Here is a 15,954-nt window from a genome sequence, read left to right on the forward strand (position 1 = left end):
CCACGCCAGAAGGCGGTTTCGGAAGCGATTCCAGGTTGGTGCTGGTTTCACCGTGCTTTCGGAGCCGGTGCCCGTCATTGTCGAGCTCCCTGCTCATACAAGGCGGGAAACTTCTCAGCCGGCGAGTAAATGCGGCCGTACTCGCCGGCACTTCACCTCAGGTTGGCCGTTTATTTTACGTGCACGATTATCGCACCAACGCTAGGTACCTTGTGGATACGGGTGCCCAAGTTTCTGTCGTACCTATCGGTAACAGTAAGTCTCAAGCCACTATGCTTCGACTACGCGCTGCGAATGGCTCAGTCATTCCCACCTATGGTACACGACAACTTACGGTCAACCTGAGCAACCGACGACAGTATCTGTGGACGTTCATCATTGCCGATGTTCCCACAGCTATACTCGGTATCGATTTCCTACAGCACTATGAATTGCTAGTCGATTCACGTAGGCTGCAGCTAATTGATACTTCGTCGAACAGCAACTTTATGGGCTCTAAAGCCCACACAAACGCGTACCGAATCACAGGTGTATTTCATTCGCGTGACGATTTATTCCACGTTTTATTTCAGAAATTCCCCAAATTAACTAAACCTCTCGAGGAGACTCCATCGGTGACCAATCGTGTGGTACACCACATAGTCACCCGCGGACCACCAGTCACGGCAAGACCTCGCCGACTGGCACCGGACAAATTAGCTTTCGCTAAACGTGAGTTTGACAATTTACTAGCTACTGGTATTATTCGTCCTTCTCACAGTCCTTGGGCCTCACCTCTCCACATGGTTCGAAAGAAGGATGGGGTTAGTTGGAGACCATGCGGAGACTACCGAGCGTTAAACACAGCTACACGTTTCGATAGCTATCCCATCCCCCACATACATGACATCACGGCATCACTCAAGGGCACGACAATTTTTTCCAAGATCGATCTGATACGAGCATATCATCAGATCCCAGTCGCTCTTGAAGATATAGAGAAAACTGCCATCACGACTCCTTTCGGTTTATTTGAGTTCCTACGAATGCCATTTGGATTACGGAATGCTGCTCAAACTTTCCAAAGGTTTATCGATAGCATTGTACGAGACCTAGATTTTGTTCACGTCTATATTGATGACCTGCTAATCGCATCATCAAACGTAGATGAACATTATCAACACCTGACGCTACTATTCCAGCGCCTTTCGGATAATGGAATAATAGTCAACCCCGATAAGTGTGAACTCGGGAAGAAGGAAATGAAATTCTTAGGTCATGTTATTAAGCATGAGGGTATTCTACCTTGTGAGGATAAAGTACGTACTATAATGGAGTACACTGTACCGTCCACACTCAAGGAACTGAAGGCATTTCTCGGTTTGGTCAACTTCTACCGACGCTTCATTTCGCACGCGGCAGAACAGTTACGACCGTTAACCGATTTACTTCGCGGTAATCCACGCAAACTGGAATGGAACGACGCCGCACGTACTGCATTTTCAGATATCAAAACGGCCCTAGCTCAAGCCACACTTCTCGTGCATCCTGACCCATCAGCCTCGCTTAGTATAGCGGTTGATGCATCGGATTTCGCCATAGGAGCCGTTATGCAACAGAATATCTCCGGTAGTTGGCAGCCCCTCGAATTTTTCTCACGACGCCTCACTCCCACGGAGACGAGATATAGCGCTTTTGGTCGCGAACTGCTAGCAGCCTACTGCGCCATCAAACATTTCCGGCACGCTGTAGAAGGTCGTAATTTCATCTTATTCACCGACCATAAGCCCTTGACGTATGCTCTGCATACCAAGTCTGACCGCTACTCACCACGAGAGTGCAGACATTTGGACTATATCTCCCAGTTCACGACAGACCTTCGTCATGTCAAAGGCGAGTCGAACTGTGTTGCTGATGCTTTATCACGTATCCAACTGAATGCAGTTACTTTGCCAGTGCTCGATCTACCTGCTATAGCCGCCGCCCAAGCAAACGATACTTCATGCACGGAAGCACAACAGTCTACGTCCCTTCAGTGCCGGGAAGTACCCCTAGCTACTAGCTCTGGTACTATCCTATGCGATACTTCCACGGGCCTCCCTCGACCCATCGTACCCTCCGCTTATCGCCGTCTCGTCTTTGATGCCCTTCATGGTCTATCTCATCCTGGTATCGCAGCCACCCTACGCCTCATAGCTGCACGATACGTCTGGCCGTCAATGAATAAAGATGTCCGTATGTGGGTAAAACAATGTTTACAATGTCAACGATCAAAAGTGCACAGGCACGTAGCTGCCCCTATTGGCACTTTCGCTACGCCTGATGCTCGCTTCGATCACGTTCACATAGACATTGTAGGACCATTACCACCATCGCACGGGTATGATCACATACTCACATGCATTGATCGTTTCACAAGATGGCCCGAAGCTATTCCCATCACGTCTATTACGGCGGAGACAGTTGCTCACCGCTTCGTAGAACGATGGATAGCTATGTACGGTTGTCCCTCGACTGTCACGACTGACCGAGGACAACAATTTGAGTCCGCATTATTCTCCTCACTAACACGGCTGCTTGGTACGGAACGCATACGCACTACCGCCTACCATCCAGCATCAAACGGTTTAGTTGAACGGTTTCATCGCCAACTTAAAAGTGCTCTTCGAGCACACGAAAACAACAATTGGTACGAAACCCTTCCGCTCGTCCTCCTGGGAATCAGAACGAGTCTAAAGGCAGATATTCAATGTTCCGTCGCTGAACTTGTTTACGGCACGACATTGCGTCTGCCTGGGGAATTTTTCACACCACGGAGCAGCACTAAGTTCGGCGAATCAGACTACGTCCAACGACTGTCTGCATTCATGCGAACACTGACTCCGGTGTCAACTCGTATACAACATCGACAGGTCGCTCTCCCTCGAGAGTTATCTACCTGTTCACATGTTTTCATACGAGTAGATTCGGTACGCAAACCTCTACAACAGCCTTACGAAGGACCTTTTCACGTGATTTCCCGTCACGAAAAGACCTTCAAGGTTGATCGACGTGGCCGCATCGAAACAGTCAGCATTGATCGTCTCAAGCCAGCACACGTCGATGACAGTGCTATACCTGATAAGCCGAGACCCAATGTTAGACCCATCAGAGCTTCTAGCGGGATTTCTACATCTACTTCGGATCCCACGCTAGATGCACCTGAGACCACATTCTCACGTCCCAGTCAACAGCACGTGTCATCTGCCCCGTCTACGGACGAGACTTCCGTCTCACGTCCAGACCTACAGACCACACCGCCCTTGACTGCGGATGAGATTGCAGGCTCACGAGGTTCGAACGAGACTACCGTCTCACGTTCTGGTCGCCGAGTACGCTTACCCGTACGCTTTCTCGACTAACCTCATAACCAACTACGGATACAGTATAGGAATCTGCCCCTATACTACAAGAAAGCTACACTTTTCTCTTTTTCTATCATTTTTTTTGTTTACCCCGAGCCTACGCCTCCGACCATCGCTGTTACGGTATCGTCGACTTCAGTCAACTTTCGCGAAAGCTGGCCTGATCACCCACGCTCTAGTCAAGGCACTCAGTCGATCTCTCTGGCTCCAAATACGTATGATATACATTTGGTCCCGAACATGGTTATCCTGGTCGCATCTGGTTCCTTGGTTCAATCTGGTTTCGTCCTACGTCTGCAGCGTTTCTGGTCCGGACCTCTACGAACGCAACCTTCAGATTCTGGATACAAACCACTCTGGTGTAGCATGCTAATCCAAGCAATCAATACAGCACGTTCCTTCTGGTACCGTTCTACGTCAAAGACTTTTGGTGGCAACTCGAGGATCAACGATCACTCCCTGTTCTGCCAACGTTTTCGTCCTACAATTGCACGTTTCGCGATCAGTCCCACGAATGAAACCGCTACGTATCGAAAGTGTAAATCCTTTCTAGCGGGGGGCTCCTGTAGTGACCGGCCAGTCTCGATAAGAACACGATTGGAATAATAGAAACAATTATTATTATTGTAACCAATTGTACCAGAGATTGTTTTACTGTATTTGTTTAACTGTATCCGTTTCACTTCTTGTTCCATATACCGCCTGGTTTGGTTCGAGCTTGCTCACGCACTGCTTGTTCGCTTGTACTCTTTGGCACGTCTCGGTATTATTTCGATACCACGAGATCGCCAATAAATATACTTGATCTGGACTAGTAAAGCCTTCTGGTTTACGGGCTATCAAGGGAACCAAGTCATATTTGTACGCGTAATCGAATAGTAGTGGTGATCATAGTCCGTCCACGACTCGACATCCACTACAAAGTCATTGATTTATTTAAACATCACAAAACTCCATCGTTCTTCCATTCCTGTTGCTATTCCAACAGACTGTTTTTCCCTTTCTTCTCCTTCTGGCAGTAAGAATCTTTCTTCTAGTTCCTCATACATATTACTCACACCTGCCAGTATAAGTAATGCACACTAGAGGAATCGAATACCGATTTAGAAAGGAAGAAATGGGAAAAAGGGACTCAGAAACTGATGTGATTTAGATGTATAGGTGGTCTATGCTATCTAAGGCACAAGTGTGTCTGTGTGTGAAAGAAGACCAGTACAATGAAAGTTTTATAAAGAAGTTGTAGAACTATGGCGTAGTTCAATATTAGTATACGTATCTTGGTTACCAGAATAACAGACCTAATCCCGAAATTGTAGATTTGCTATATGAATACCTAATGTATAGGTTCTTACACCAAAGTCAAATCATTCTCTACAACGACCAATCATATCTTGACAGTTAGTGATATGATGTATAGCACTTCTGAAGAACACATATGGGCTGGGAAGAGAGTGATATATTTGATACAGCAGGCAAGAGATTAGACAGAATAAACGCGCCTGCCTGACCGAGCCATGCCATGTCGATTAATTGCGTTCACCGTTACCGACCTGCTCAGATTGTTAAATGTTGGTTGTAAACCTTCTCAGTAATTATGTTTTCAGCCTCAAGAATCACGCGGTCAGTTACCAACACCATTACAAAGTCTTGCAAACACATATAGGCCAACCGTCATGTGTAGTTCGCAGGAAAGACTTCCATATTGGTGCTTACTTGATGAAGAAGTAATCCCAGGCCTATGTTTTGAATCTTTCAAGTATGACCGTAGACACTTTTTAGTAGCCCAGTATCTGGCTCCAGATAGGTCGTTTGCTGATCACTACCGGTACATAATCATCGACCTAACTCGCGTTAGTAATTAGCGGAATTAGATAAACCAAATACGGGAACGAAGTTTGAATACGCATATTTCATACTCACTGATTCGGACTGAACAATACTCTTGAACATTTCAACCGACCCACATCAACTACACTGATTAAGGCTTCACCTGCAACATGAGCGCTGACCTGGTGTTCCATAAACTCCAGCACTTAGGAAAAGACACTTTTCCCGGTCCGGATACGGTTCATTCTGCTATACTGAGTGAAGCAGCTTCAATTCTGGCAACACCAATTGGCGTAATGTTTTCACACTCGCTAAGCCGAGGCAAACTACCGGAAATCTGGAAGCTGGCTGACATTACACCAATTATAAAAGGAGGTGGACGCAGTGAACCTTCAAGCGACCGACCGGTGGCCCTTCTCTCTATACCTTCTGAAATTATGGAGTCCCTGACATGCGATGGTATACACGACTACTTATTATCCCTAGACTTCTCACCCCAACAGCATGGTTTCAGGAAGGCTCACTCTTGTATAACTGACTGAGGTGGACAAATGGACGGGGATCCTTGATAGTAAGCGGAAGGTTGATGTTATTTACCTTGATTTCTCAAAAGCTTTTGATGGGGTCAACCATATGTCTTATCAATATGTTTAGACGATTGGGTATCAAATCACCTCTGATTGACTGGCTCGCCCCACATCTCGAAAACCGACATTTTAAGGTCAGGGTTAACTTCACTTTCTCTCGGGCTATAGAATGTCCTAGTGTGATCCCTCAGGGCTCAATACTAGGACCTCTTCTCTTCTTGATTTACATTAACGACCTTCCACAACAAGTTTCGTCTGACATTGCATTTTGCTGATGGCGTAAAACTTTGGAGAGAGACACGTAACCAAGAGGATTGTAGCTGGCGGTATCTTCAGGATATACAAGTACTTCAGGAGGATCTGACTCGACCTCAAAGTTGGGCAGACGACAACGGACTTACATTCAACTTTTCAAAGTGTAAAGTAGTCTATCTGCGACATGTTGCAGACTATAGTTACAACGTGGGAAACTCCTCTCTAGAAGTGTCCCAAGTCGAAAAAGATTTAGGAGTGTTGGTACCCTACGACTTGAAGTCGTACGGTAACTGCAACAAGAATGCCTTTCAAGAAAACCTTGCACTGGTAACATTGAAGCGCATTTTTGGCCAGTTTGACGGTAGAACTTTCCACATAATCTTCAACAGTTTTATTCGTCCCCATTTAGAGTACGGAAACATAGTATTTCCTCCCTTCCTCCAAAAGCAAAGGACATTCTGGAACGTATCCAACTTCGAGCCATGAAATCAGTTCGGGGACTCAAATTCAAACTTTATGAAGAGCACCTCCAATCACTTAACCTTTACCCGTTAGAGTACAGGCATCTTAGAGGTGACGATACTAACCTAAGAGGTAACACCCAGAAACTGGAGACCGAACATAGCAGAACGGACTGTAGACACAACTTCTACTCCTTAAGAGTCGTCAAATGCTGGAATTCGCTGCCGACTGAGCTAGTTCATGCGACTTCCCAGGAGTCCTTTAAGAGGAAACTTGATATATTTTTAAGGACTAAGGACAACATCTTATTATGATTTACCAATTTCTTTTTTCTTCTATTATCGTTAATATACCTAGGTTTTTGCCTGGAGGTATTGGTGATCCACTGCTACTAGACACGGAAGCCCGTTAAGCGAAAGCTTTTTCTATTCCATCCACAACCATTTGACCGCCCCGGTGCAAGTCGTTCAAGGTCGTTGAGGTGAGAAGTAATTTCAACCCGTGGCTGATTTGTCACGATTGTTACTCTTAACTGGCGGCCTTAAAATTCGCTGACTTTTTTTTACCGTGCCTCTTAATTGTTGTCAATGGTTTTATTTCTGTATGTAAGTGTATTCTATATGTTTCATAAGCTGTCAACTGTCCCTTAAACATCTTAAGCTTAGTCACAACATGTTGTGACTAAGCTATTCGGCTATTCGTCGGTTATTTAGGGGAAAAGTCGGCTATTCGTCGGATATTTAGGGGAAAAGTCGGTTATTCGTCGGATATTTAGGGGAGAAATCGGTAATTTAGCGACATTTGAAAAACAGAGCGACAGAAAGGGGAAATTACGCTTTATTTCCCCCGGACAGGCGAAAAAGCAGACATTTCGATGCATTTCCCCTTTATTTACGACTTATTTTCCAATGCATTTTCCGCTTTATTTCCCCTTTATTGGTTGTTTGGGCACTAACCTAAGAGGTAATACCCAGAAACTGGAGACCCAACACAGCAGAACGGACTGCAGAACTATTTGAACTTCTCTTCTATTCGCGCTGCTCCTTGCACTCTTCCAGCTCAAGAGGTACCTTTGGGCTGAATTTCAAACCAGCCAAAGGTCAAAAGTTACCTGCTTTACACAGAGGTGTTTACTAATTTCACCTTCAGGTAGACATCTTCCTTAAATAGTCTACGCTAAGATGGGGGGTAGAAATTCTCCGGCGAGACTAAAGAACATGGACGAGCCAATCAGAAGCTTTCGCGGGTTTTCAAGGTCACGGCGCTAAGTTCGGTACCTGACGCTTACGTACGGTCGGTTTACAACGGATTTTAAAGTAAACATGATAATTAAGCGTCTACAAGATAAGTTATTATAAGATTTTGGCGCAAAATTCAATTATACATTTGGGTAGAGTTGTGGCATTATAGCTGATGTCAGTTCGTGATGAAAACCCTAAGTATAATTCCTAGCTTTAATCATGAACTGTAAATCATAATTTGAATTTTTCACGCGGGTTTATAACCCTCATTTAGTCTTAGCTATTACGTTGACACTCTCAGATTCACTCTAGCGTCGCTCAAATGCCGTCCATAATTTATAGTCTCATCTTTAACCCTAAACCGTAACCCTAAACCTTAACCCTAAACCCTAAACCATACCAACATACCGACAACACTGAAACTATGTGGTTGAGGCTGAAAGGATTTTCGGGACTTTATTGTGGTTCCAGAGGTCGACTACTATGGAGCCACAGGGATGAGTTCCTGTGCCGGATGCACTATGATTTTAGAACTTCTGAACCTATATCTGACCTTGAGAAGTTTTTGATTCATGTAAAAGAAAAGTATCCCCTTTAATTTTTGAGTTTTGTATAATATATTTTTACTGTATGATAACTGTCTTCTGATTGGCTAATATTTCTCAAGGTCATTTAAGATCCGTTCAAAGGTCGTCCATGTTCTTTAGTCTCGCCCTTAATCTTACTATTCTTCATCTTCCCAACTGATGACATTCTAGAAACAGCTCTGAAGAGAGTGTATTAATGGCTATGTATATCTGTTACCTGGAAGGCGACTTTTCAACCTTGAGTAGACGAATAATATTTTTTCACTGTCCGATTATACACAAGGTATCCAAATAGGACTTAACCAGTTGGAGATGTGTCTGTGAGTACAGCATATACCCTACACATGAATACAAAGTACTGGAAGACTGACAGAAACCTGCCCCTGAATTCTGTTTTTGATCCATCAGAATTAGTCAAAGGTTCGTATCGACAGGTGACAGTACTACGTACTACACTGTCTCATGACTCCGTATGCGGATAGAACCCTTAGCCTCAACCAGTTCTTGCTCTCAAAGTTTTCGAAAATGTCCTCAAATGTGAAATACCCAAATTACCGTTTAGTATGCATTCCGACCATTCTCCGTTTGTCTAAGAATATTTACCAGACTTTTCTACTTGGATTAGTATAGTGGCTATAATATTTTGCCGTCCTTTCTTGTTAGATATCTCACCCTCTAGCCAACCATTCAGTTTCCTGACTGGTACAGTACATACTACTGCCAAGGTCACATTCCAACCATAAACAAGAGTAACTACATTATCAGTTTTGCCTAGGCGTGGTTCGTAGAAATAAGCATGTGAGCTATTGAATTCCGCACATTGCGCTTGACCAAACGCCTCTTGATGACTTGAGGATTTTTTAATAGGCATACTAAGGTCGACCAAGAACCCTTGCACAGCGTTCTTTATGTATATCGAGGTTTCTATTGATAAAGTTACTGACACCTGGTAGTAGGTAAGTCCTAACCCTCAATAACCGAAATTGATTTAGTGGGCCAAGGAAGACAATATAAGTTCAGTTTATAAGATGTTTTCGACCTCCCCCCCAAACAAAAGTAAAATTATCTTAATAAATTAGAGATTAATTTTATGAATGCTTGGTCATTAGCGATCTTTTGATCATGCTGGCCGCCTTTTTTCTATCTTATAGGTCATGGACTTTTAAGTGGATATCGTTTCATCTGCTGACCGTGTAACCATTAAAAATCTGGCTGCTCAAACTGAGGTATGTATGGCAAAGTCTAAAGACCTGATCTTTTGTTATATCCATCTTTTGTCATTCACATCTACATAATTTGGTGACGTTATCTTCACATACTTGGTTTCAAACGCTATCTAGCAGATGTATTTCTGTTTCATGTAATAGGTTAAATAGTCAACTGAGATTAAGATATTTATTAAGTGCATATTCCTTGATTTCACTTCATACCAAGACAGCTGCTAAAAGGACATTGGAGCAAATTAAGTTCATAAATTATCTTTTATATCTGTAATACCTTACCACACTCTTGCTTCTCGTTCCTTCATCGCTTTCGATTCTCTCCTTATATCCTGTTACAACGTTATTTGTGAGCTTTTTGTTGAGACTTGACCTTATTATCTCAACATCTTCAAATTACTAAGATTATCAGATTTTACAACCATTCATAGACTATGTAGGACCTGGGACTAGTATGTATCTTTTCAAAATACCCCATCGCCTATCAACAAATCGAGAGATTAAAGTGGTCAATAGGAAAGTATAAGAGATAATAATATAATTTACGGTAGGTGATAAATATTTGAGATAGTTTCAAAGAAGTGTATAAGACCAAAGAATTATAAGTATAGAATTACACAAACAGAAAAACTGATGATTTAACAAAGACGCAAATTTACTGAAAATCAATAAAGATTAGTCGGAACTAATAGATATTGTCATATTAAATACTAAAGAAACTTTAGACATTAATATTAATTGAAAAGGTCAATCGAATTTGATATCATGTCACCTCTGACCTATCATTAACTTTCATGGATTTCCCTGTTTTCATTAATCAGTTATTCATGTTCCTGTATCTCAGCTATCCTCTGACCATCAGTCAGATGTCTTCATATTTTGGATAACTGAACATCAAAGTGTGTTAAAACAACTGTTTCATCCTGTCCTAAAACTTCTTAACAACACTAACATAACTTAGAGCTTCATATCATGGACTTTTATCTCTATCACTCAATATTAATTATGTAATTTGCGTTTATTTATTTTATTTATTTATTTAAACACATATATATTGGTACAAAAGGGCACCAGATACATATGCGCCACACAAAATAATGAAAGTAGGAAGAGAAGGGATGAAAAGATAAGGCGGACTGAAATGTACAACCAGAAGACTCTTTCAGTTAAGAAAGTTAGAACCACTCTTTATGTAGAAAGTAAAAGAAGGTTGCAGCAGGATCGCCACTGGCTTCTATTCTGAGCCATATCTGATAACGTCTCTAGCCACTGTGTTGCATCATCTCTCGGACCCCAGCCAGGGAGTCGTGAAGGACCAACAGAAGCTAGCCCTTTGCAGCTTTCTTTCATGCCACGACACCATGTCATACACTGACCTCCTCTCCGCTTTTTCCAACCAGTCCCAGAGTCGGCAAATAATGCACGACGTGGAAGTCTCTGGGACGACATTCGTAAAACATGTCCAAGCCACCGAAGTCGGTGTTTCAAGATGGTGACACCAATTGAATTATCGTCTCTGCGCCCGAACACACGATGCCGAACCTCTGCATTACTAACATGGTGTTGCGACTGAATGTCAGCAATCCTTCGGAGACAACGATGATCGAACACAGAGAGACTTCTAACATCCTCAACTCGGAGAGGCCAGGTTTCACAAGCATAGAGCAAAACTGCTCTCACCGACGCGTTGTAGATCCGACCTTTTACAGCCAGACTAACATCACGAAGGCGCCAAAGATGGCCCAGATTGGCATAAGCCGCTCTGGCTTTCATTATACGTGCATCAATCTCATCAGTCACGCCCCCACCAGCACTTATGTAGCTACCTAGATACACGAACTTCTCAACTACTTCAATCTGCTCACCATCTAGGGTGAGTACAGGATGAGAATCCTGCCAGTCTTGTAGGAGTACCTTGCACTTGGAGGGTGCAAAGCACATGCTGTACCTGCGGACACTGATTGTCAACTGATTAAGTGCGGATTGCATGCCTTGGGCATTATCGCACAGTAGGACAATATCATCCTCATACTCAAGGTCGAGAAGTCGTTCTCCAGGCAGCAGATCCACACCGCCATTACTTACATCCATCAGAGCTGTTTCCAGGATGTCGTCGATGGCAAAGTTGGAGAGAAATGGTTAGATTGGGCAACCCTGCCTAACCCCACTGCTCGAATGAAACAAGGGAGAAAGGTGGTTGTATGCCGTCACTCTGCCTGAGGTGTTCGTATACAGGGCCTTTAAGATGTTAATGAACTTCTCAGGCACACCCTTCTTCAATAGACAATCCCAGAGAACAGTCCTGTCCAACGAATCGAAGGCCGCCCTGATATCAAGAAACACTACGATTGTTGGCCTGCGATAAGTATGACGGTGTTCTAACATTTGGCGGAGGGTGAAGATGTGATCAATGCATCCTCGACCAGAACGAAAACCAGCCTGCTCCTCGCGAGTCAATCGTTCTCGGGTTTTAAACAACCTACGAAGAATGACAGAAGCCAATAGTTCGGAAGTAGACTTATCCCCCGATAGTTGTTACAGGAACAACGTGAACCCTTTTTAAAGATAGGGACGACTACCGACTTATTCCATGATGTTGGAACACTTTCTTGCTCCCAAACCTTTGCAAACAACACCGTCAGTTCCTTGGCCAGAAAGTCATCACCATCTTTAAGAAGAGCCGGAGGTAAGTCATCTGGGCCCGGTGATTTGTAGCGCTTCAAGAGTTGGAGTTCCTTGCTGACTTCTGCCTCGTTTGGTGGATCAGTCGTCACCGGCCATGGGGGGCAGGACAAACTGGTTGATGTTGCCGGAGCAGCAGGCCAGTTGAACTGCCCTTCGAAAAATTCCGCCCATCGTCCAAGACGTCGAGAGATGTTAGTGATTAGCATCCCGTCATCCTCGTAGATTGTTTCACTCACACCAGACTTCTTGCTGCCAGTGGCTCGGATGAGTTGGAAGAGCTTCCGGCAGTTACCAGATGCAGCTGCTGCTTCCATCTCATTAGCACGCTCCGACCACCAGGCTTCTCGGTCCTTACGCAAGCTTTGCCCAATTTCATTACGTAACAGCCTTCGTTTGTGGTAGAGTAGACCGACGGGCTTCCATCAGTTGTAAGGAGCCAGAAGAAACCCAGTGCTTGTAAGCGGGACGTTTCGCGAAGCCGCAAGCGGCTTTACTCGCCATTTTCATGGCGTTGTGAAGATGCAACCAGTGCTCATCTATACTTTTCGGTGGGATGGTAGCTAGCCTAGAGGCTAGCTCCGCTCGATACTTACTTGCAACAGAAGTTGCAGCCAGTTTACTAACATCGATCCGTTGGTGGTGGTCAATCCTTCGGCCACTGAAAAGTAAGGTGAGATTGGCGCAGACCAGGGCATGATCAGACTCCAGATAGGTACTCCAAAAGGAGCGGCAGTCTTGTACACAACCACGCCAGCGGTAGCTGATCGCGATGTGATCAATCTGAGTCCAGGCTTGAGATGCAGAGGGAGGACGCCAGGTGGCACATCGGCGATGACTGTGCCGGAAGTTAGTGCTGGTCAGAAACAGGTTGTGGTCTGTGCACAGTTGCAGCAAACGGTCCCCGTTATCTGTCCTGCGACCAACAAGTCCCCATCGGCCACCTAAACGACTCTCTTCTGTGCCTAGACGCCCGACCTGAGCATTCAAGTCTCCGACTAATACTACAATATCTGTCGAACGCGCTTTCTGGAGAAGAACTGTTAACTGGTGGTAAAACTCATCCTTGATTGCATCCGGGCTGCAATCTGTCGGGGCATAGGCGATGACGAAAAGACACCGTTTCTCACGCCGATTTCTTCTCACTTTGATGGAACTTTCTAGTCTAACAGCACATAACCGACTGTTAATGGGGATCCAATCGATTAGTGCTGCCTCAGCCCTAGCGCTTAGTGCAACACCAACGCCTGCAAGACCAGACGAAGATGCCACAGAGTCCCCGGATAAGCGCACGTGAAACAAGCTTTTCGAGGCGACAGATGGAGAGCGAATTTGTAGTACTTCACTAGAGTCTTGAATACGGGTCTCGGATAGACGGCAAACATCAACATTAAGGCTTTCTAAAGACATAGCCAGCCCTATCTGTTGTCTGATCTGCATTCGTGTGCGAACGTTGAAGGAAGCCAGCTTGAACGGCGTACGTGGTTTCAGAAATACTGCTTCAGTATTCATAATCGGTGGAAGCATTCACTTTCAACCAGACAGTGACTGGAGATCGTTTAGATAGGAAAGAGTTTCCACCATGGGCGAGCTACTACATAAGTTGGAAAGGAAGGATACACAATTTGGGAATAAAGGGAGTGAAAAAGCGACGTAGTAAATAATAGTAATAGTAATAATAATAATAATGGTAATAATAATAATAATGTAAATTGTCTTTCTTCTATTAGGAACTAGAGCAGTGTAGTTAGTGTAGTGCGTCATTTCATGTCATTTGTGTGTGGGCTGTGATACTACCCGGGTGCCCAAACCGAAGCAGGTGGTTTTCTTAGGGGGCCACACCCCGAGCCTTTGGCCTAAAGGTCTGATCCACAAGGCAGTGGAGCATCGTAAGGAGATGCAGTCACATGGTAGCCGGTGATCAACAGCAGGTTCATTCGCCATTCGTTCCATCAGGATACTGGAGCCCATGTGCACTATTGGTTTGGAATGAGGGTTTTCCAACTCCCCTAGGTGGACCCTCCACATCCACCAACCCGGTTAAAGCGCCGGACATTCGCTTTTCGTCCTCTCACTTTTGTAAACAACAGTAGTGTCACGAGAAGGTAGTGAGTAGGACTTCCCTGACAGAGGCTATATATTCGCGTGGCCATGTGAGAGCATTTGGAGAGGGAGAGTGGACTCTCCCCACTCTCGGCCGTACCAGGGCGTTGGGGCAATTTGCGTTTACAATCAAAATAATCTCGACACGAGTTTTTTCATAGCGAAAACTACCTGGAGAATTAGTGAAAATAGTTCTCTTCTCCCTAGAGGTTACTTTTGTAAAATCTTGGTGTGTGTTTAAAGTCACATTCATTTCTATTGTCCTGAACTTATTTATTCATTTCACTTTCGAATAATTGTTCCAGGTCGTTTTTGCGTTGGTGCTGATTCGATCAAAAAGCTGATGCTCCAGATGTTGACACTCGAAGTTCATTTGCAGGTATTTATTCCAATGTATTTAATTGTTACTTACGTCTACAATATCTGCGGTAGATGGTGAGCTGCATGGTGGTAGTTTGAAATTAGCTTTGGTCTGTGGTATATATTATGCTAAAATTCTATAAATCTTAATTAGATTCGATTTGACAATACTGAGTATTCCTAGTGTTGATGGTTCTTAACACTTACTGCAATTGATAGGTCCATCTCAAAGGAACTAATTTTTGTTGCAACAACAAATACAGCTAAAGAGACAGCATTTGAAAATTATGAATACCTCAGTAAATTCCAAAACCGTCCGCCCCATGTGATAGGATACTCTTGGTTTATGGTTATTCCCTCAGTATTCATCAAATATATAAAGTGAAGTGGCTACTCGTTAGTTAAACTGATAGCCAAGGTTCACTTAAAGCAGAGTTAATTATTAAAGGCCCCCAAATGCCCTGGTACGGCCGAGAGTGGGAAGAGTTCGCTCTCTCTCTCTCTCTCGAAATGTTCTCACATGGCTACGCGTATATAGCCTCTGCCACACAAGTCCTACTCACTGCCTTCTCGTGGCACTACTGTTGTTTACAAAATTCAGAGGACGAAAAGCGAATGTTCGGCACTTTAACCAGGTTGATGGACACGGAGGGTCCACCTAGGGGGGTCGGAAAACCCTGATTACAAACCAATGGTGCACATGGGCTCCAGTATCCTGAAGGAACAAATTTCGTATGAATCAATCGTCAGTCACCGGCTTTCATGTGACTGCATCTCCTTAAGATGCTCCACTGCCTTGTGGATCAGACCTTTAGGTCATAGGCTCCGGGTGTGGCCCATTAAGAAAACCACCTGCTTCGGTTTGGGCACGTGGGCAGTATCACAACCCTCACACAAATCAAATGAGATTTGTGTGGCGAATATTTATCTGGTGCTTTTTTGTACTAATATTCATGTGTTTAAATAAATAAATAAAGTGCTACAGAGCTCTTATTCACACAAAAAGATGAAAAAAGCGGATGATTGTGTCTTAAGAAATGTAGGGACTTTAATAATCAATATCAAGGATATCAAGATAAACTGCCTAAATTTTTTCTCTTGTATAAATGTATCTTCCTAACTCTTTCTTATTTTTTTTATCGAACATAACATGAATTCTCAATTCCATCCTTCCATCCCCTTACTCTTACATTATCCAAAGACACAGTCCCTACTGTTTCCTTCTGTTCTCTAGCTATATTGATCTC

The 15,954-nt window shown here is 44.0% G+C and overlaps 1 protein-coding gene across 1 annotated transcript; it reads left to right on the forward strand.

Moving 5' to 3' along the window:
• Nucleotides 1–3,041: 3,041 nt before the first annotated feature.
• Nucleotides 3,042–4,196, forward strand: Smp_134030 (hypothetical protein). The gene has a single exon (XM_018795362.1). It carries the CDS (start codon nt 3,292–3,294, stop codon nt 3,754–3,756), a length of 465 nt encoding a protein of 154 aa, XP_018649683.1. The 5' UTR covers nt 3,042–3,291; the 3' UTR covers nt 3,757–4,196.
• The last annotated feature ends 11,758 nt before the right edge of the window (nt 4,197–15,954 follow it).

This window comes from Schistosoma mansoni, chromosome 2, assembly GCF_000237925.1.
Source record: "Schistosoma mansoni strain Puerto Rico chromosome 2, complete genome".
Classification (NCBI taxonomy): Eukaryota; Metazoa; Platyhelminthes; class Trematoda; order Strigeidida; family Schistosomatidae; genus Schistosoma; species Schistosoma mansoni.